The sequence below is a fragment of the Pistacia vera genome, unplaced genomic scaffold, assembly GCF_008641045.1.
Source record: "Pistacia vera cultivar Batoury unplaced genomic scaffold, PisVer_v2 Contig673, whole genome shotgun sequence".
In the NCBI taxonomy this organism is placed as follows: Eukaryota; Viridiplantae; Streptophyta; class Magnoliopsida; order Sapindales; family Anacardiaceae; genus Pistacia; species Pistacia vera.
The window spans coordinates 607,319-627,807 of record NW_022196527.1 but is presented as its reverse complement, the minus strand read 5'-3'; the positions used below and the strand labels follow the sequence as shown (position 1 = coordinate 627,807).

Sequence of the window (20,489 nt, the reverse complement as noted above, 5' to 3'; positions counted from 1 at the left end):
AAAGGAAATAAGAATGCAGCCATTACTGATCCCTTCTATTGACCTCTAAATTAGTTCAATCTCAATCTTTAGATACAAAGGAACATGGAGAACACTGCACATAATCTACCAGTTACCCTAAAGTTTTAACATAAATTTCAATATGACTGACTGTGTTGTCATTTCACAGTGCAGCAATTTGCTAGGGTTTAGCCCTGACATGTATAGTCTTTTATTTTATGGTCAGTGTTTGGAGCTTTAGATTTTTTACGGTGATACTAAAATGTGAAATAAAAATATCAGACTACCTAGTCAACGTTATCAGGGTACTTTCTGTTTTATCAAAGCAAATACCAACTTGATTACGAGGATAATAAATCAGATAGGATAATTGTACCACGGGTTGGCCTTTTCCCAAACTAGAATCAGAAAAAGCAAATCTAATCTACTATGGCTCCTGAATTCACATCAAAATCTGTTTGAAAGAAATCTGATGATGGCCTTGTGGTTGTAGCTTCCCCCAGATTTCCTGCCTTCGCTTGGATCTTCTGTTGCTCTTTCTTAAATATTATCAACTGACTACCCTATTTAATTCCATTTAATTCTCTTGTATTCTTCATCATGTAAGTTTTTCTGTTCGTAGATCAGATAATTTTAACACTCCGAAATAAACAATTTCCTTAACTAATGTTTAATCAGATTTAAGAATTTGACTAAGTGCTTGAAATCCAAGCAGAATAAAGATAGATTTGGTTGAAAAGGGAATTTAGTAAGTAAATTACTTTTGTCCTTTCCCTTGTTTGGACTGTATATAGTTTTCCAGTTGGCACTATTGTTTTTGCGGCTATTAACGAAATAAAAAAAAAAAAAAAGACTTAAATACATATCTTGGATATTAAGATGACAAATGATAAGACTCGTCCTCAATTTGTTGTTTTCACTCCAAGTGAGTGCATGCTTAATTATGATTTAAGCTTTGGAATATTGGACCACTACCACTAGTCCCTCTCATAACCCACCTAATTAAATGGAAAATCATTCAATTAATTGTAATTTGTAATCCTAATCTTAATTCAATTATCATTCAAATCAAAAGAAGACTTAGTTTCCATAGTTTGGCGCATGTTAGCAAAGACAAGTGTTGTTACGAAAATTTGCAACAACCAAGGGTATCCAGTCAACCAATACAAGACTGGGTAGGATGTGTGCGTGATTATAAATAATCAGTTTAGATTAGACTAAAAAATCCACAACGGGGTGAGGCAAGAGACTTTTAAAGTAGTTTGATAGGTTATAACCAAACCTATATCTACTGTTATCTTATTATTAATACCCGGATTACATATAAGGTGATTACAAGAGGAGAACCGTAATAGCTAGCTAAAATGCTCCCCTAAGTAGGTTTTTTGTGCTCAAGTGTATTTTTTTCAAGGATGTCTAAAACAGAGGTGATACCTCTCTTTTATACACGTTGTCTAACAGTAGTTGAGAGTTAATAGATTACGGGGTATATTACACGCATAATCCCTCTTAATATGTATTTGAGTCAGCTTTCTTCCATACTTAATTCAGAGCAATCATGCTTAGAGACTGATGATCTTATTAGTTAAGACATCTGTTGTGAGAGTAACACGTGGACTATCCTGGTCGCTCGATTTCGATATGGTCCATAGACAGAAGATGCAAATCTAGTCGTTGGAAAATCATGTATAACAAGAAGAAATGGGCAAGAGCTAGTCAGACCACTACTGAATTTGAAAAGATTAGGATGTAAGAGCACTTACTTTTAGTATAAATGAATTGGAAATTCTTTGGTGTGAATATGGCACCATAAGTAAGCAAATTAACGTTGAATTTTATGTTTTAATTATTCGCATTTAAATTAAAACATAAAATTCATATTATTTTCTTATGTGCAAAGACTTGGTTCTATTATTGCACTGAAAAGTTTAAAGTTGGGAGTGGCCCATTTCTGACTCCTGGTGGGATACATTTCATTTGATAATTGGAGATACCTTCATTCACAAGCTGCTCCTTGACTAAAATATGTTCTCTTTGGGCATTATCTGGACTGGGGAGTTAAGACTTTTGTCCAATATTGTTGATATTTGGGCAAATCTAACATGCCACCATTGATTGGGTCCTCACACTCAGTTCAGTAACATGTTATGCTAGCTGCTAAGAAACATCAATGTCTTAACTAGGGTAGCTCTTTATTTTAAAATTGTATCTGTCCTTGTCGTCAAGAACTTGGGCTCAACTAAACTAAGTCGTTAGAAATTAGAGGTTTAGAGTATATTGCATCTTTGTAGGAAGCAATTTGATTCAGTCAACGATATAAGCATGACTTCATGGAATTTATTTTTTGTTTGATACGAACAGAACGACATCTTGATGTCGGTATTTCCTAAAATATTGTTCAAAATTGATTGTATTGGGCCGTCATGGCCGAATTTCTACCATCTTCAGTAACGACAAGAAGTCCAGATCCTCATACAAAATAAATCAGGCCGAGCTAGGCCTGAGCCCAATTTGATTTGGGTTCTCATTGGGTGGCAACAAGCATAACACTAGCTAGACTTTCGTAACCCCAAGTATATGGATTCGCTATCATCCCTCCTGTAATAAGACTCACGAGCCATCAAATATAACAAGAGTAATACTAGCCTTACAAAGAAGCATACAGAGAACCATATAAAGAGTTAAATTCAGTGCTTAAAATTCATGATTGTCTTTTTCTCTCTCTCTTTTTTCTTTCTTTCAAGGGTTGGATTTGCCTCTTTGTATAGTTCTTTATATGCCTCTTTGTAAGGCTAGTATTACTCATATAACAATATGGAAGCAGTCTAAAATAATTTATGTAGAAGTGTAATGAAGCGGCGACTGTGTTGTATGAAAATGGACGCCTGACTGGTTTGGTTTATCTTTTCTGCTAAATGGGCATATCCTGGTTGTGAATTACGCAGGCAGCCGATAATAAAAATGTTTCATCCCTGCACAAGTTGGATCTTGGATGGCTATCCGCTCGTCAACTAAATACAGTTCATTAACACAAACTTTAGTGCTCAAATGTTCAATAGGAAAAAACCAAGTTTTATTTGTTTCAAGATATAATCCTCTGTTACATATGAACGTCTATTAGCTGGAATTGTTTCTGGACCAAATGGGCTGGCTCTCATGTCATGGTCTCATAGATCATTTAGCGAGTATATACAGCCTCATGCTATCTAATTTTGTTCTACATTCTTGTCAGATCAATATAGATGACAAGATCAGGGACATATATTGCCATCTGATTTATTTGTGATGAGAATAATATGTGCATTGCTGTGTGTAAGATAAGAGGAATGTCAAATTCAGAAGAAAGATTCAGATTCTCAACTTTTTTCGTTTGAATCAATCCAATTCCACTACTTGTATTCACATTGGTTTCTGTTGAATAAAAAGAACAGAATATTTGTATTCACATTGGTTTCTCTTGAAGAAATGGTACAGAAAAATGGGCAATGCATTACAACTCAAACAGCAAGTTTTTCGTTAAAGTTAGGAGGATGAGTGGCACTTATCTATGCCACAACCAACTGGAAGGAAAAAGCTTATAGAACATTCCAATATTTGATGAATCCTGAAATAGCCTGTCAATTGTGAGCCTACAGTACTGCCCCTACAATTGGTGTATTCTCCATCGGACTTCACTTGGGTTCCGATATGTATGATTTGGTTAATAAGTATTACTATGTTTTTGCAAATGCACAATCAATACTGTGTAAGTGTGATAATAAGCTCAGAGTTAACAATAGCAAAAAGAAGTATTACCTTGTTGATTCTTCATGAACTAGTACATGGCAGAGGAAATCAGAAATTGGGTGTAATTCAAACCACAATTATTATACATATTACATATAGCCAGAGTTCTACAATGCCAAATCAATAATCTATGGTGCTTCAACAATATTTTCCCCTGCAACCACATTTGGTGAAGGTCCTTTGGCTTCCATTAATCTCCACATGTACCAAGCCCCAACAGATCTGTAAGGCTTCCACTTCTCACAAACCTCTTCCATTTTCAAAGCCCCCGGCAACTCTTTTAATCCATACAAAGCTTGCACGCCTTTTCTCACTCCCAAATCACCCACCGGCAAAACATCCGGTTTGTGCAGTGAAAATATCATAAACATGTGTACAGACCAAGGGCCAATACCCTTCACACACGTCAACATTTTGAAAAGCATCTCATCGTCCATTTCAAGAATCGAATCATCCGATAAAACCCCCCTTACGTATTTGTCTGCTAAGTCATGAATGTAGCTCGCTTTTCGAAACGAAACTCCCGTTTCACGAAGCCGTTGAGCTGAGATTGATAAAACAGCGTCGGCGAGGACCTTATCTTCGCCGCCAACCAGGGAGAGGAAACGATCGTAGATTGATTTTGCAGCTTTGGACGCCAGTTGCTGATAAAGTATGCTTTTGACGAGAGACAAAAACGGCGTTCCACCAGACTCGAATGAGGGTGCACGGTGTGTGTCTATGAGGGTTGCTAGAAGAGTATCTGAGCCGCGTAGATATTGCAGAGCGAGGTCGATTTCGCCATTGAATGTTAGTGGCTTAACAATTTTGGGGGAATTATGAGGATTGTTGATAGGAGCGGTGTGGGTGACAAGTTTTCGGATTTTTCGGGCACGAAATGGAATTTTGGAGGAGGCTGAGAGGTTTTGAGAAATTTCGTTTGCAGTGGTGTTGCTGGTCCGAGATGGCCTCTTCTTCATTTTTGGGAGAGTGTTTGCTAGGGCTTTCATGTGACGACGGCAGCAAGGGTTCAAATGACAAGTGCCGCCGTCGTCTAGATCTATTTGATCTGGTTTTAAATGCCAATTATTAACGGCATCGTTTTACCATTGCTTGGAGATCACGGTAGGATATCTTATATTCTAATAATTTACTCATTTTATTATGCTAAGACTTATTCAAGATTTGAATAAAATGTCAAATAATAATAACACAAATGACTTTTTTTTTTTTTTTTTAATTGGTTTAACAGATAAGACATTTCATCCAATTTTTAAAACTCATCTTAGTTGGTCAGTTGAACTGTTTCAATCGAGACTTGGGGCCTTCATTGGACTGGATTAGTAGTTTTTCTATTCACCAAAAACCTTATAAATTTGGATGGTGATTGACGAACAATTGAAGGTCATGATGTTAAGACTTTTGAAGAGGAAAAGTCAATGAGTGCAGTAATGGCGACAGAGGTGATTTCCAATGAATGAATAAACCGGAAATCACAAAACTAAATCGACGACAACAACCCGCTATTGCCACCAATTGGCAAAGCAATCGGGGGAGGGGTGATATGGGTTTTCGTCAAGAGGCTTAAAGGATTTCAGGGGTGCTTTTGTTATATTTTAAATTTTTAGACACTAGTTCAACCTACTAGTCAAACTGGTCAACCCATGACCCAGCCACTTTGCTAGGTTTCATCCCTGGTTGGTTATTAAAACACTGCTTTCATGTACTTTTATTATATTTTTATTCCCTTACAACTTCCATACCTTCACTCTAACAACTCTAACACTAAAGTGAGTCACTAGAATCTTGGTTTAATTATTCTTCAAATTAGTGTTAGAAATTAAATATCAAAATTTTTGTAAGCTAACAAATAAATTAACTAATTACTGAATATTTTATTAACAAAAATTAGAAATAATATATATTATTTTTTAAACAGGTATAGTAAATGCGTATAATATTTATTTTAATTTTCTAAAAATAAGAAATGAAAAAAAATAAAATTACTCCAGTGCTAGAGTTGTCTGGACTCGAACAACTCAAGTATTAGAATGACTTTCTCTAACTGCTAGAATGAGGAGGGTAAAAGTTGAAAGAAATTTGATGAATGGTCTTATCTATTTAGACAATTAAAAAAAAGGTTTTATAAGTACTTATTTTATCTTTTATTATATGATTCATGTCTCTACCTTTACAAAAAACATTAATCAATACATAAAATGTTAAGGGGTGTCTATTTATAACTAATCAGATTCATCTTTTGTTGTCAATTGTTAATTCTCAATTATTTTTTTCACAAATTTTATTTTGAAACTGGAACCCTCGTCGAATCCTGCTATCATTTGAATATGTTTAAAGAGCAATGTTATATTTACAATTGAGTCGTACAAACAGGCAAAAAACAGAGGACATAGTATTTATTTTATATGAATTTTGTGTAATTTTTATCTGTTTATATGACTCACTTGTAAGCAAAATATTAATTGGGTGCGTTTAGTTTATTATTTTGGATAGGATTTTGGGGATAGTATTGGATAATTAAATATGGGAGTATTACGAGGTAAAATTTAAAAATTTATAAAAAAAAACCCTCTAAGTTTGCTAAGTTAATAAATACCCCAATATATAAAAATATGTAAAATAACAAAAAGACCCCCACCACCCGCATTGCCAGATTTCGGCCACCACCGTCGGAATCTGGCCAAAAAATTGCATAACGACACATACCAGCCGGAAAAGGCCAGATCGGTGAATTACCGACCAGTTCCGGTCGGTAATTTATCGTTGTGGCAGATTCCGGCTACCACCAACGGTGGTTGCCAGAATCTGGCAAGTATGGATCGCAGGGGTATTTTTGTTACTTTTTAAACTTTTTTTTCAGGGGATATTTAATGAAATTAATAACCTTATGGGGTCTAAAAGTAATTAAAAAATAGGCTAATATTTCTGGAATAATGTGCCAAACATTATTTGGAGAATATGATTGGGAATATGGACAGAAATAATAAGCCAAACGCACCCATTGATATTTTTATTATCAATTGTTAACTTGTTATAGAAGATTTCAATTTAAGTCTTTTCATCGACATCAAGGTAGTTGATTGAATCAAGATTATCTCAAAGATTGTAAAGAATCTCTTGAACTATTATACAAAAATCATTATGAAATTATTGTAATATAACACTTAAAATAGTTAATTTATCTACCTACAATAACACTACACTTAACAAAAGTCTTTTCCAAAACAATAATGTTTTGCTTACCAAAACTCTCATATAAAATGAGGTGGTAGGGCATTACCACGACGTCAAAATTAAATTAAAATTCTCTTATTAAGTTTACTTATTTTCATTCTATTAAGGAATAATTAAACATTTCCATTCCTCTTAAAAAATCAGCCAAAAATGGTCTTGAACCTTATCAGGCCCAAACAAGTAACTTCTATTATGTAGGCCCAGGGCTATGGCTCAATTCCAGTTGGGTCTACGTAAAAGTTCATGTCATAGGCCAGACCCACGACTTAAGCCCACCTCTCTCCATATTGGACATCACTATTGGCCCACCTAGGCCCATGTCTGTTGGTCCACGGTAACATCCAATGGTTCAAAATCCCACTAAAACCCTAATACACCTACTTCTTATTTGAGTTTTATCTTAATTCACTCGAGATCATATATCTTACCCGAATTAGAACTCTCAATCCTACTAAAGCTAGTAAATCAAGGTCTTTTCTATTTACTAGTACTCTAACATTACATATTCAAAGTCCTATTAGGATTCAAAGATCCTATGACCACTATATAAAGAGAGGTCCTCCATCTCATTAGGGAAAAATCTCAATACCATCTACTTGCTCCTAAGTTTTTGCTCCTAAGAGTTATACACCTATGCCGTAGTTTTAGTCTCCGACTAAACTTCCAGTAACCATTCTTTCCTTTAAGCCCTTACTAAATAGTCTCATTCAGCCTTATTAACTTGAGCGTCGGAATGCCTACGGCAGACACCACACTAGTGTTTACGTAAGCTTCGCGCTTGTTTGCTTTGTATGCTGGTTTAACGGATTGTCAGTAGCCTCAACCTCATAGGACCAGACCTCTTTTCATAACCGTAGATTTTAGCATATATATATTCTCGGTATCTCTTTTACTTTTGAATGGCCCATCTCCACTCATATAACTTTTACCCATCCATTAGAATCTCAATTTTGTAGCCTCATAATTTGTCGAATTTATGGTGAAATGAAGTTCAGTTTTGATATGAGATAACAGAAAACTAAAGTCACATTCATTATATCTCTTAATTTCTTAATTACTACCATTATAATTATTTTATGAATACATGTTTCTGTTCATTTAAATTTAAACAGCATGTTCAATGTTCCTAAATTATATCAAGTAAACAAATTAATCATTAAACATCAATTCTAACACAGCAAGTTAGCGTAAAAACAAACTAGGACACGATTATGCCTTTAGGATTGATAAACAAGTCTCAATCACAGAAACTTAATTCGTAAAGTTTGAAGGATTATCTGAAAAATCACTCTATATCTTCAAAGAAATGAATAATGTGTTTATACAAGGAGATGACAGCCAATCGAAGAAACTCTCACTGTTAACTAGTTATAAAATAAGAAAGAACTCTAAATAAAATATAAAAAACACGCAGAACATCGAAACAGTGGATTTTGGTCTCGAAAACAACCCCCAACCGAGGTACCAGTTAGGTCACGATGTCAAGCTCAAAACGAGGTTTTCTGTTGATATCTTATATGTCCTGTAACTTCTCTGTAATCAAACTAAAAGTTATAATTGCTTTAAGTTGGCATGCCTATTTAGGATTTAGAACTTTGAGCCGTGCGTTTGCGCTTTAAACATTTTACGTCAAATTCAACAGGGCTTGAATCTCCCACACTCGCAACAAAATAATTTGCCTTTCCTTTTTTCTTGACCTGCTCGATGTAAAAAGAAAGAGATTTCTACAATAATGTTGCACGAGGAAAGCGATTTATGCAACATTGATGAAAAAATTGTATTCACATTGGTTTCGTGAATAAAAAGAACAGAATATTTTTATTCACATTGGTTTCTCTTGAAGAAATGGTAAGAAAAATGGGCAATGCATTACAACTCAAACAGCAAGTTTTTCGTTAAAGTTAGGAGGATGAGTGGCACTTATCTATGCCACAACCAACGGAAGGAAAAAGCTTATAGAACATTCCAATATTGGAATCCTGAAATAGCCTGTCAATGTGGAGCTACAGTACTGCCCCTACAATTGGTGTATTCTCCATCGGACTTCACTTGGGTTCCGATGTATGATTGGGTAATAAGTTTACTATGTTTTTGCAAATGCACAATCAATACTGTGTAAGTGTGATAATAAGCTCAGAGTTAACAATAGCAAAAAGAAGTATTCCCTGTTGATTCTTCCATGAATAGTACATGGCAGAGGAAATCAGAATGGGTGTAATCAAACCACAATATTAATATATTACATATAGCCAGAGTTCTACAATGCCAAATCAATAATCTATGGTGCTTCAACAATATTTCCCCTGCAACCACATTTGGTGAAGGTCCTTTGGCTTCCATTAATCTCCACATGTACCAAGCCCCAACGATCTGTAAGGCTTCCACTTCTCCAAACTTCCATTTCAAAGGCCGGCAACTCTTTTAATCCATACAAAGCTTGCACGCCTTTTCCACTCCCAAATCACCCACCGGCAAAACATCCGGTTTGTGCAGTGAAAATATCATAAACATGTGTACAGACCAAGGGCCAATACCCTTACACTCGTAACATTTTGAAAAGCATCTCATCGTCCATTTCAAGAATCGAATCATCCGATAAAAACCCCTTACGTATTTGTCTGCTAAGTCATGAATGTAGCTCGCTTTTCGAAACGAAACTCCCGTTTCACGAAGCGTTGAGCTGAGATTGATAAAACAGCGTCGGCGAGGACCTTATCTTCGCCGCAACCAGGAGAGGAAACGATGTAGATTGATTTTGCAGCTTTGGACGCCAGTTGCTGATAAAGTATGCTTTTGACGAGAGACAAAAACGGCGTTCCACCAGACTCGAATGAGGGTGCACGGTGTGGTCTATGAGGGTTGCTAGAAGAGTCGAGCCGGTAGATATTGCAGAGCGAGGTCGATTTCGCCATTGAATGTTAGTGGCTTAACAATTTGGGGGAATTATGAGGATTGTTGATAGGAGCGGTGTGGGTGACAAGTTTTCGGATTTTTCGGGCACGAAATGGAATTTTGGAGGAGGACTGAGAGGTTTTGAGAATTTCGTTTGCAGTGGTGTTGCTGGTCCGAGATGGCCTCTTCTCATTTTTGGGGAGAGGTTGCTAGGGCTTTCATGTGACGACGGCAGCAAGGGTTCAAATGACAGTGCCGCCGTCGTCTAGATCTATTTGATCTGGTTTTAAATGCCAAATTATACGGCATCGTTTTAACATTGCTTGGGATCACGGTAGGATATCTTATATTTAATAATACTCATTTTATTATGCTAAGACTTATTCAAGATTGAATAAAATGTAAATAATAATAACACAAATGACTTTTTTTTTTTTTTTAATTGGTTTAACAGATAAGACATTCATCCAATTTTTAAAACCATCTTAGTTGGTCAGTTGAACGTGTTCAATCGAGAATTGGGGCCTTCATGGACTGAGTAGTGTTTTCTATTCACCAAAAACCTTATAAATTTGGAGGTGATTGACGAACAATTGAAGGTATGATGTTAAGACTTTTGAAGAGGAAAAATCAATGAGTGCAGTAATGGCGACGAGGTGATTTCCAAGATGAATAAACCGGAAATCACAAAAACTAAATCGACGACAACAACCGCTATTGCCACCAATTGGCAAAGCACGGGGGAGGGGGGGTGATATGGGTTTTCGTCAAGAGGCTAAAGGATTTCAGGGGTGCTTTGTTATATTTTAAATTTTTAGACACTAGTTCACCTATGTCAAACTGGTCAACCCATGACCACCACTTTGCTAGGTTTCATCCCTGGTTGGTTATTAAAACACTGCTTTCATGTACTTTTATTATATTTTTATTCCCTTACAACTTCCATACCTTCACTTAACAACTCTAACACTAAAGTGAGTCACTAGAATCTTGGTTTAATTATCTTCAAATTAGTGTTAGAAATTAAATATCAAAATTTTTGTAAGCTAACAAATAAATTAACTAATTACTGAATATTTTATAACAAAATTAGAAATAATATATATTATTTTTAAAACAGGTATAGAATGCGTATAAGATTATTTTAATTTTCTAAAATAGAATGAAAAAAAAAAAGAATTACTCAGTGCTAGAGTTGTCTGGAACTCGAACAATCAAGTATTAGAATGACTTTCTCTAACTGCTAGAATGAGGAGGGTAAAAGTTGAAAGAAATTTGATGAATGGTTTATCTATTTAGACAATTAAAAAAAGGTTTATAAGTACTTATTTTATTTATTATATGATTCATGTCTCTACCTTACAAAAAACATTAATCAATACATAAAATGTTAAGGGTGTCTATTATAACTAATCAATTCATCTTTGTTGTCAATTGTTAATTCTCAATTATTTTTTCACAAATTTTATTTTGAAACTGGAACCCTCGTCGAATCCTGCTATCATTTGAATATGTTTAAAGAGCAATGATATTTACAATGAGTCGTACAAACAGGCAAAAAAAGAGGACATAGTATTTATTTTATATGAATTTTGTGTAATTTATCTGTTTATATGACTCACTTGTAAGCAAATATAATTGGGTGCGTTTAGTATTATTTTGGATAGGATTTGGGGATAGTATTGGATTATTTTTGACTAAGTGCTTGAAATCCAAGCAGAATAAAGATAGATTTGGTTGAAAAGGGAATTTAGTAAGTAAATTACTTTTGTCCTTTCCCTTGTTTGGACTGTATATAGTTTTCCAGTTGGCACTATTGTTTTTGCGGCTATTAACGAAATAAAAAAAAAAAAAAAGACTTAAATACATATCTTGGATATTAAGATGACAAATGATAAGACTGGTCCTCAATTTGTTGTTTTCACTCCAAGTGAGTGCATGCTTAATTATGATTTAAGCTTTGGAATATTGGACCACTAACACTAGTCCCTCTCATAACCTACCTAATTAAATGGAAAATCATTCAATTAATTGTAATTTGTAACCCCAATCTTAATTCAATTATCATTCAAATCAAAAGAAGACTTAGTTTCCATAATTTGGCGCATGTTAGCAAAGAGAAGTGTTGTACGAAAATTCTCAACAACCAAGGGTATCCAGTCAACCAAGACGGGACTGGATAGGATGTATGCGTGATTATAAATAATCAGTTTGGATTGGACTTAAAAATCCACAACGGGGTGAGACAAGAGACTTTTAAAGTAGTTTGGTGGGTTAGAACCAAGTCTATGTCTACTGCTATCTTATTATTTATACCCTGATTACATACAAGGTGATTACAAGAGGAAAATCGTAATAGCAAGCTAAAATGCTCCCCTAAGTAGGTTTTTTGTGTTCAAGTGTATTTTTTTCAAGGATGTCTAAAACGGAGGTGATGCCTCCCTTTTATACATATTGTCTGGCAATAGTTGAGAGTTAATAAATTATGGGGTATATTACACGCATAATCCCTCTTAATCTGTATTTGAGTCAGCCTTCTCCCATACTTAATTTAGACCAATCATGCTTAGGGACAGATGAGCTTATTAGTTAAGACATCTATTGTGAGAATGACACGTGGACTACCCTGGTCACTCGATCTCGATATGGTTCATAGACAGACGATGCAAATCTAGTCATTGGAAAATCATGTATAACAAGAAGAAGTGGGCAAGAGCTAGTCAGACCACTACTGAATTTGAAAAGATTAGGATGTAAGAGCACTTACTTTTAGTATAAATGAATTGGAAATTCTTTGGTGTGAATATGGCACCATAAGTAAGCAAATTAACGTTGATTTAATTAGTTGTCTCTATTCGCATTTAAATTAAAACATAAAATTCATATTATTTTCTTATGTCCAAAGACTTAGTTCTATTATTGCACTGAAAAGTTTAAAGTTGGGAGTGGCCCATTTCTGACTCCTGGTGGGATACATTTCGTTTGATAATTGGAGATACCTTCATTCACAGCCTGCTCCTTGACTAAAATATGTTCTCTTTGGGCATTATCTGGACTGGGGAGTTAAGACTTTTGTCCAATATTGTTGATATTTGGGCAAATCTAACATACCACCATTGATTGGGTCCTCACACTCAGTTCATAACATGTTATGCTAGCTGCTAAGAAACATCAATGTCTTCACTAGGGTAGCTTTTTATTTTAAAATTGTATTTGTCCTTGTCGTCAAGAACTTGGGCTCAACTAAACTAAGTCGTTAGAAATTAGAGGTTTAGAGTATATTGCATCTTCGTAGGAAGCAATTTGATTCAGTCAACGATATAAGCATGACTTCATGGAATTTATTTTTTGTTTTTGATACGAACAGAACGACATCTTGATGTCGGTATTTCCTAAAATATTATTCAGAATTGATTGTATTGGGCCGTCATGGCCGAATTTCTACCATCTTCAGAAACGACAAGAAGTCCAGATCCTCATACATAATAAATCAGGCCGAGCTAGGCCTGAGCCCAATTTGATTTGGGTTCTCATTGGGTGGGAACAAGCATAACTCTAGCTATCATCCCTCCCGCAATAAGACCGATGAGCCATCAAATATAACAATATGGAAGCAGTCTAAAATAATTGATGTAGAAGTGTAATGAAGCGGCGACTGTATTGTATGAAAATGGACGCCTGGCTGGTTTGGTTTATCTTTTCTGCTAAATGGGCATATCGTGGTCGTGAATTACGCAGGCAGCTGATAATAAAATTATGATTTCATCCCTGCACAAGTTGGATCTTGGATGGCTATCAGCTCGTCAACTAAATACAGTTCATTGACACAAACTTTAGTGCTCAAATGTTCAATAGGAAAAAACCAAGTTTTATTTGTTTCAAGATATAATACTCTGTTACATATGAACATCTATTAGCTGGAATTGTTTCTGGACTAAATGGGCTGGCTCTCATGTCATGGTCTCATAGATCATTTAGCGAGTATATACAGCCTCATGCTATCTAATTTTGTTCTACATTCTTGTCAGATCAACATAGATGACAAGATCAAGGACATATACTGCCATCCGATTTATTTGTAATGAGAATAATATGTGCATTGCTGTGTGTAAGATAAGAGGAATGTCAAATTCAGAAGAAAGATTCAGATTCTCAACTTTTTTCGTTTGAATCAATCCAATTCCACTACTTGTATTCGCATTGGTTTCTGTTGAATAGAAAGAACAGAATATTTGTATTCACATTGGTTTCTCTTGAAGAAATGGTAATGAAAAATGGGCATTGCATTACAACTCAAACAGCAAGTTTTTCGTTAAAGTTAGGAGGATGAGTGGCACTTATCTACGTCACAACCAACTGGAAGGAAAAAGCTTATAGAACATTCCAATATTTGATGAATCCTGAAATAGCCTGTCAATTGTGAGCCTACAGTACTGCCCCTACAATTGGTGTATTTTCCATCGGACTTCACTTGGGTTCCAATATGTATGATTTGGTTAATAAGTATTGCTATGTTTTTGCAAATGCACAATCAATATTGTGTAAGTGTGATAATAAGCTCAGAGTTAACAATAGCAAAAAGAAGTATTACCTTGTTGATTCTTCATGAACTAGTACATGGCAGAGGAAATCAGAAATTGGGTGTAATTCAAACCACAATTATTATACATATTACATATAGCCAGAGTTCTACAATGCCAAATCAATAATCTATGGTGCTTCAACAATATTTTCCCCTGCAACCACATTTGGTGAAGGTCCTTTGGCTTCCATTAATCTCCACATGTACCAAGCCCCAACAGATCTGTAAGGCTTCCACTTCTCACAAACCTCTTCCATTTTCAAAGCCCCCGGCAACTCTTTTAATCCATACAAAGCTTGCACGCCTTTTCTCACTCCCAAATCACCCACCGGCAAAACATCCGGTTTGTGCAGTGAAAATATCATAAACATGTGTACAGACCAAGGGCCAATACCCTTCACACACGTCAACATTTTGAAAAGCATCTCATCGTCCATTTCAAGAATCGAATCATCCGATAAAACCCCCCTTACGTATTTGTCTGCTAAGTCATGAATGTAGCTCGCTTTTCGAAACGAAACTCCCGTTTCACGAAGCCGTTGAGCTGAGATTGATAAAACAGCGTCGGCGAGGACCTTATCTTCGCCGCCAACCAGGGAGAGGAAACGATCGTAGATTGATTTTGCAGCTTTGGACGCCAGTTGCTGATAAAGTATGCTTTTGACGAGAGACAAAAACGGCGTTCCACCAGACTCGAATGAGGGTGCACGGTGTGTGTCTATGAGGGTTGCTAGAAGAGGATCTGAGCCGCGTAGATATTGCAGAGCGAGGTCGATTTCGCCATTGAATGTTAGTGGCTTAACAATTTTGGGGGAATTATGAGGATTGTTGATAGGAGGGGTGTGGGTGCTAAGTTTTCGGATTTTTCGGGCACGAAATGGAATTTTGGAGGAGACTGAGAGGTTTTGAGAAGTTTCGTTTGCGGTGGTGTTGCTGGTCCGAGATGGCCTCTTCTTCATTTTTGGGAGAGTGTTTGCTAGGGCTTTCATGTGACGATGGCAGCAAGGGTTCGAATGAAAAGTGCCGCCGTCGTCTAGATCTATTTGAAGACTGTGGCCACACCCGAGGCCACCAACTAACACTTGGACCAGAACGTTTTTCACTCTGACATCAAAAAACGAAAATCTGGTTTTAAATGCCAATTATTAACCGCATCGTTTTACCATTGCTTGGAGATCACGGTAGGATATCTTATATTCTAATAATTTACTCATTTTATTATGCTAAGACTTATTCAATATTTGAATAAAATATGACTTTTTTTTTTTTTTTTTAATTGGTTTAACAGATAAGACCTTTCGTCTAATGTTCTAAAACCCATCCTGATCTGGTCAATTGAACCGATTCAATCGAGACCTGGGGCCTTCATTGGGCCAGATTAGTAGTTTTTCTATTCACCAAAAACTTTATAAATTGGGACAGAGATCGATGAACAATTGAAGGTTAGGATGTTGAGGTTTTTGAAGAGGAAGTGCCGATGAGTTGAATAGTGGCGACGGAGGTGATTTCCGGTGAGTGAATCAATCGAAAATCACAAAACTAAATCGATGACAACAACCCGCTATTGCCACCAATTGTTTTGGGGGGGGGGGGGGGGGGGGGGGGGGGACAGATAAGGGTTTTCATCAAGAGGCTTAAAGGATTTTAGGGGTGTTTTTATATTTTAAACTTTTAGACACTGGTTTAACCCATCGGTCAAACTGGTCAACCCGTAACCCAACCACTTTGCTGGGTTTCATCCATATGGTTTGTTATTAAAACACTGCTTTCATCTACTTTTATTATTTTTTTATTCCTCTGCAACTTTCATACCTTTGCTCTAACACTAGAGTGAGTCACTAGAATCTTTGTTTAATTATTCTTCAAATTAGTGTTAGAAATTAAATATCAAAATTTTTGTAAGCTAACAAATAAATTAAATAATTACTGAATATTTTATTAACAAAATTTACAAATAATATATATTATTTTTCAAAAAGGCATAGTAAATGCGTATAAGAGTTTTTTTAATTTTCTAAAAATAAGAAATTAAAAAAAGAATTTACTCTAGTGCTAGAGTTGTCCGGACTCTAACAACTGGAGTATTAGAATGACTTTCTCTAACTGCTAGAGTGAGGAGGGTAAAAGTTGAAAGAAATTTGATGAATGGTCTTATCTATTTAGACAATTAAAAAAAAGATCAAATATCAATTTGATCATTAAAAAAAAGGTTTTATAAGTAATTATTTTATCTTTTATTTTATGATTCATGTCTCTACCTTTACAAAAAACATTAATTAATACATAAAATGTTAAAGGGTGTCTATTTATAACTAATCTAATTCATCTTCTATTGTCAATTGTTAATTCTCAATTTTTTTTCCAAAAATTTTATTTTGAAACTGAACTCTCGACGAATCCTGCCATCATTTGAATATGTTTAAATAGCAGTATTATGTTTACAATTAAGTTGTACAAACAGGCAAAAAACAAAGGACATACTAGTTATTTTATATGAATTTTGTGCAATTTACTTATTTACATGACTCAGTTGTAAGCATAATATTATTGGTATTTTTATTTTCAGTTGTTATAAAAGATTTCAATTTAAGTCTTTCATCAACATCAAGGTAATTGATTGAATCAAGATTATCTCAAAGATTGTAAAGAATCTCTTGAACTATTATACAAAAATCATTATGAAATTATTGTAATATAACACTTAGTGGCCGTTTGGATCAGGGGTAAATAAGATAACTGGGTAGTATTCGTTTATTTTACAAGATTACTGTGTTTGGTTTGTAAGTAATAAAATATTATGGTAATCTTTTATTGCAAATAATGGTTACTGTTGATAATGTGGAGGGTAATCTTATTACCTTGCTAGGGGCTGTTATTAAAACATTATCGGGGTAATATAATTTTTCTTCCCATTTTGCCCTTAATTAAAAACCATTTCGGACACAATTGCCCTCAAATGTATATCGAATAACAATTAGCCAACCCCCTTACATTTGAGAAATTAGTAAAACACCCCAATCACAAAAAAGTTTAAAGTTAACAAAATACCCCCAACCACCTAAGACCACCACCACTAGCTGTCGACGTTAGTCACCGTAATGATGCATGACCAGCGGGATCTGGCCGGTCATGCGCCGGTAAGGCCTTTTATAATCCATGGCTAAAAACAGCCAGATATGATGTTTCTATGGCCGTTTCACGGCCAAAGATGTGGCCATAAAACAACAACAGATCTGGCTGTGAAATGGCATTACCAAAGATCTGGCCTTTTCACGGTCAATTATGTGGCCGTTTCATGGTCACATCGAAACGGCCACATCTTTAGCTGTGAAATGACCATAGATCTAGCTGTTTTTTTAGCCATGAATCTATGATCCATTGCCATTTCTAACTTTTTTGACGCACGGTTGGCCATATACGGCCAGTCGTGCACCATTCCTTCGACTGTTGGTAGTGGCCCGGGGTGGTGGCTGGCTGCCGGCAATGCGTTGGGGTGGGTGGGGGTGATTTTGCTACAAATTAAAGTTTTATATGACTTTTGTGTTTTAGCAAAATTTCAAATGTAAGGGACTATAATAAATGATTCAAAAAATAATAATAACAAATATTATTATATTAATATTTAAAAAGGAAGGCAATTTAGTAATCTATATAACATACCTATCTATTTATCCTCCCAACCAAACATATTATTCACCAATTTATTCGAACCAACCAAACACATTTTTTAAACATTCTTAATAATCTTCAAGGTGATTTTTCTTTCGTTAATATAATATACCCATATAATAAAATATTATATGATCTAAACGCTCCCTTAAAACAGTTAATTTATCTACCTACAATAACACTACACTTAACAAAGTCTTATACAAAACAATAATGTTTTGCTTGCAAAAACTCTCATATAAAATAAGGTGGTAGGGCATTACCACGTCATCAAAATTAAATTAAAATTCTCTTATTAAGTTTACTTATTTTCATTCTATTAAGGAATAATTAAACATTTCCATTCCTCTTAAAAAATTAGCCAAAAATCATCTTGGACCTTATGAGGCACAAGCAGGTAACTTCTACTAATAGGCCCAGGGCTATGGCCCAATTCTAGCCAGCCCTACGTCAAAGTTCATGTCATGGGCCAAACCCAAGCTTAAGCCCACCTCTCTCCATATTGGCCCACCTAGGCCCATGTCCGTTGTTCCATGGTAACCTCCAATAGTTCAAAATCCCACTAAAACCCTAATACACCTACTTCTTATTTGAGTTTTATCCTAATTCACCCGAGATCATATATCTTACGCGAATTAGGACTCTCAATCCTACTAAGGCTTGTAAACCAAAGTCTTTCCTATTTACTAGTACTCTGCCATTACGGATTCAAAGTTCTATTAGGATTCAAATATCCTATGACCACTATATAAATAGAGATCATTCCTCTCATTAGGGAAAATCTCAATACCATCTACTTGCTCCTAAGTTTTTGCTCTTAAGAGTTATACATCAATGTCGTAGTTTTAGTCTCCGACTAAACTTCCGGTAACCCTTCTTTCCTTTAAGCCCTCACTAAATAGTCTCATTCAGCCTTATTAACTTGAGCGTCGAAGTGCCTACGGCAAACACCACACTAGTGTTTACGTAAGCTTCGTGCTTGTTTGCTTTGTGTGCAGGTTCAATGGATTGTCAGTGACCTCAACCTCACAAGATCAGACCTTTTTCCATAACTGTAGATTTTAGTGTATATATATCTCGGTATCTCTTTTACTTTTGAATGGCCCATCTCCACTCATATAACTTTTACCCATCCATTAGAATCTCAATTTTGTAGCCTCATAATTTGTCGAATTTATGGTGAAATGAAGTTCAGTTTTGATATGAGATAACCAAAAACCAAAGTCACATTCATTATATCTCTTAATTTCTTAATTACTACCATTATAATTATTTTATGAATATATGTTTCTGTTCGTTTAAATTTAACAGCATGTTCAATGTTCCTAAATTATATCAAGTAAACAAATTAATCATTAAACATCAATTCTAACACGGCAAGTTAGCGTAAAAACAAGCTAGCACACGATTATGCCTTTAGGGTTGATAAACAAGTCTCAATCACAGAAACTTAATTCGTAAAGTTAGAAAGATTATCTGAAAAAATCACTCTGTATCTTCAAAGAAACGAATAATATGTTTATACAGGAAGATGACAACCAACTGAAGAAACTCTCACTATTGACTAGTTATGAAATAAGAAAGAACTCTAAATAAAATAGAAAAAACATGTAGAAAACTTAAATGTCCCGGAAACACCGAAACAGTGGATTTCGGTCTCAAAAAGATCCCCAACTGAGATACCGGTTGGGTCACGATACCAAGCTCAAAACGAGTTTTTTGTTGATATCTTATAGGTCCCGTAACTTTTTTCTAATCAAATTAAAAGTTATTGTTGCTTTAACTGGACATGCCTATTTAGGATTTAGAACTTTGAGTCGTGCATTTGCGCTTCAAACATTTTACGTCAAATTCAACAAATTCAACAGGGCTTGAATCTCCCACACTCGCAACAAAATAATTTGCCTTTCCTTTCTTCTTGATCTGCTCAACGTAAAAATAAAGAGATTTCTACAATAAAGGAAAGCGATTTATGGAACATTGATGAAAAAATGAAATAATAAATAGAGATTAAATGTAAACGAGATTTTGTCGACGAGTCGAGCAAATTTGGAGAGCGGAAAGCCCTAGAATCCTCGGTATTTAAAGTGTAAAACAAGTGAACTTAATAAGATAATTAATTAAATTAATTTAATTTTGATGATGGAGCATATTATCACATCATTTTATATAAAAGTCTTTGTATAAGATTTTGTATGGATAATGTCAGTTAACTATTTATTATTAAATAAATATCATATATAGAAAGTTTTTGTAGACTTCAATTTGTATAAATAGAGGTCATAAAATTAAGTGAATAAATATATATAAAATTTAAATTAATAAT

General features: G+C 35.1%; 2 protein-coding genes and 1 pseudogene across 2 annotated transcripts; all 3 read right to left on the bottom strand.

Annotated features, from left to right (window-relative positions):
* Window positions 1-3,755: 3,755 nt before the first annotated feature.
* Window positions 3,756-4,745, bottom strand: LOC116113100 (DNA-3-methyladenine glycosylase 1-like). Its single transcript, XM_031399252.1, has one exon. The coding sequence runs from the start codon at window positions 4,743-4,745 to the stop codon at window positions 3,915-3,917; it is 831 nt and encodes a 276-aa protein (XP_031255112.1). The 3' UTR covers window positions 3,756-3,914.
* Window positions 4,746-9,012: 4,267 nt separating this feature from the next.
* LOC116113099 lies at window positions 9,013-9,954 on the bottom strand (annotated as a pseudogene).
* Window positions 9,955-13,434: 3,480 nt separating this feature from the next.
* Window positions 13,435-15,616, bottom strand: LOC116113060 (DNA-3-methyladenine glycosylase 1-like). Its single transcript, XM_031399215.1, has 2 exons — window positions 14,504-15,616; window positions 13,435-13,680 (listed from the first exon to the last, which is right to left on the bottom strand). Exon 1 carries the CDS (start codon window positions 15,481-15,483, stop codon window positions 14,623-14,625), a length of 861 nt encoding a protein of 286 aa, XP_031255075.1. The 5' UTR covers window positions 15,484-15,616; the 3' UTR covers window positions 13,435-13,680; window positions 14,504-14,622.
* Window positions 15,617-20,489: the final 4,873 nt, after the last annotated feature.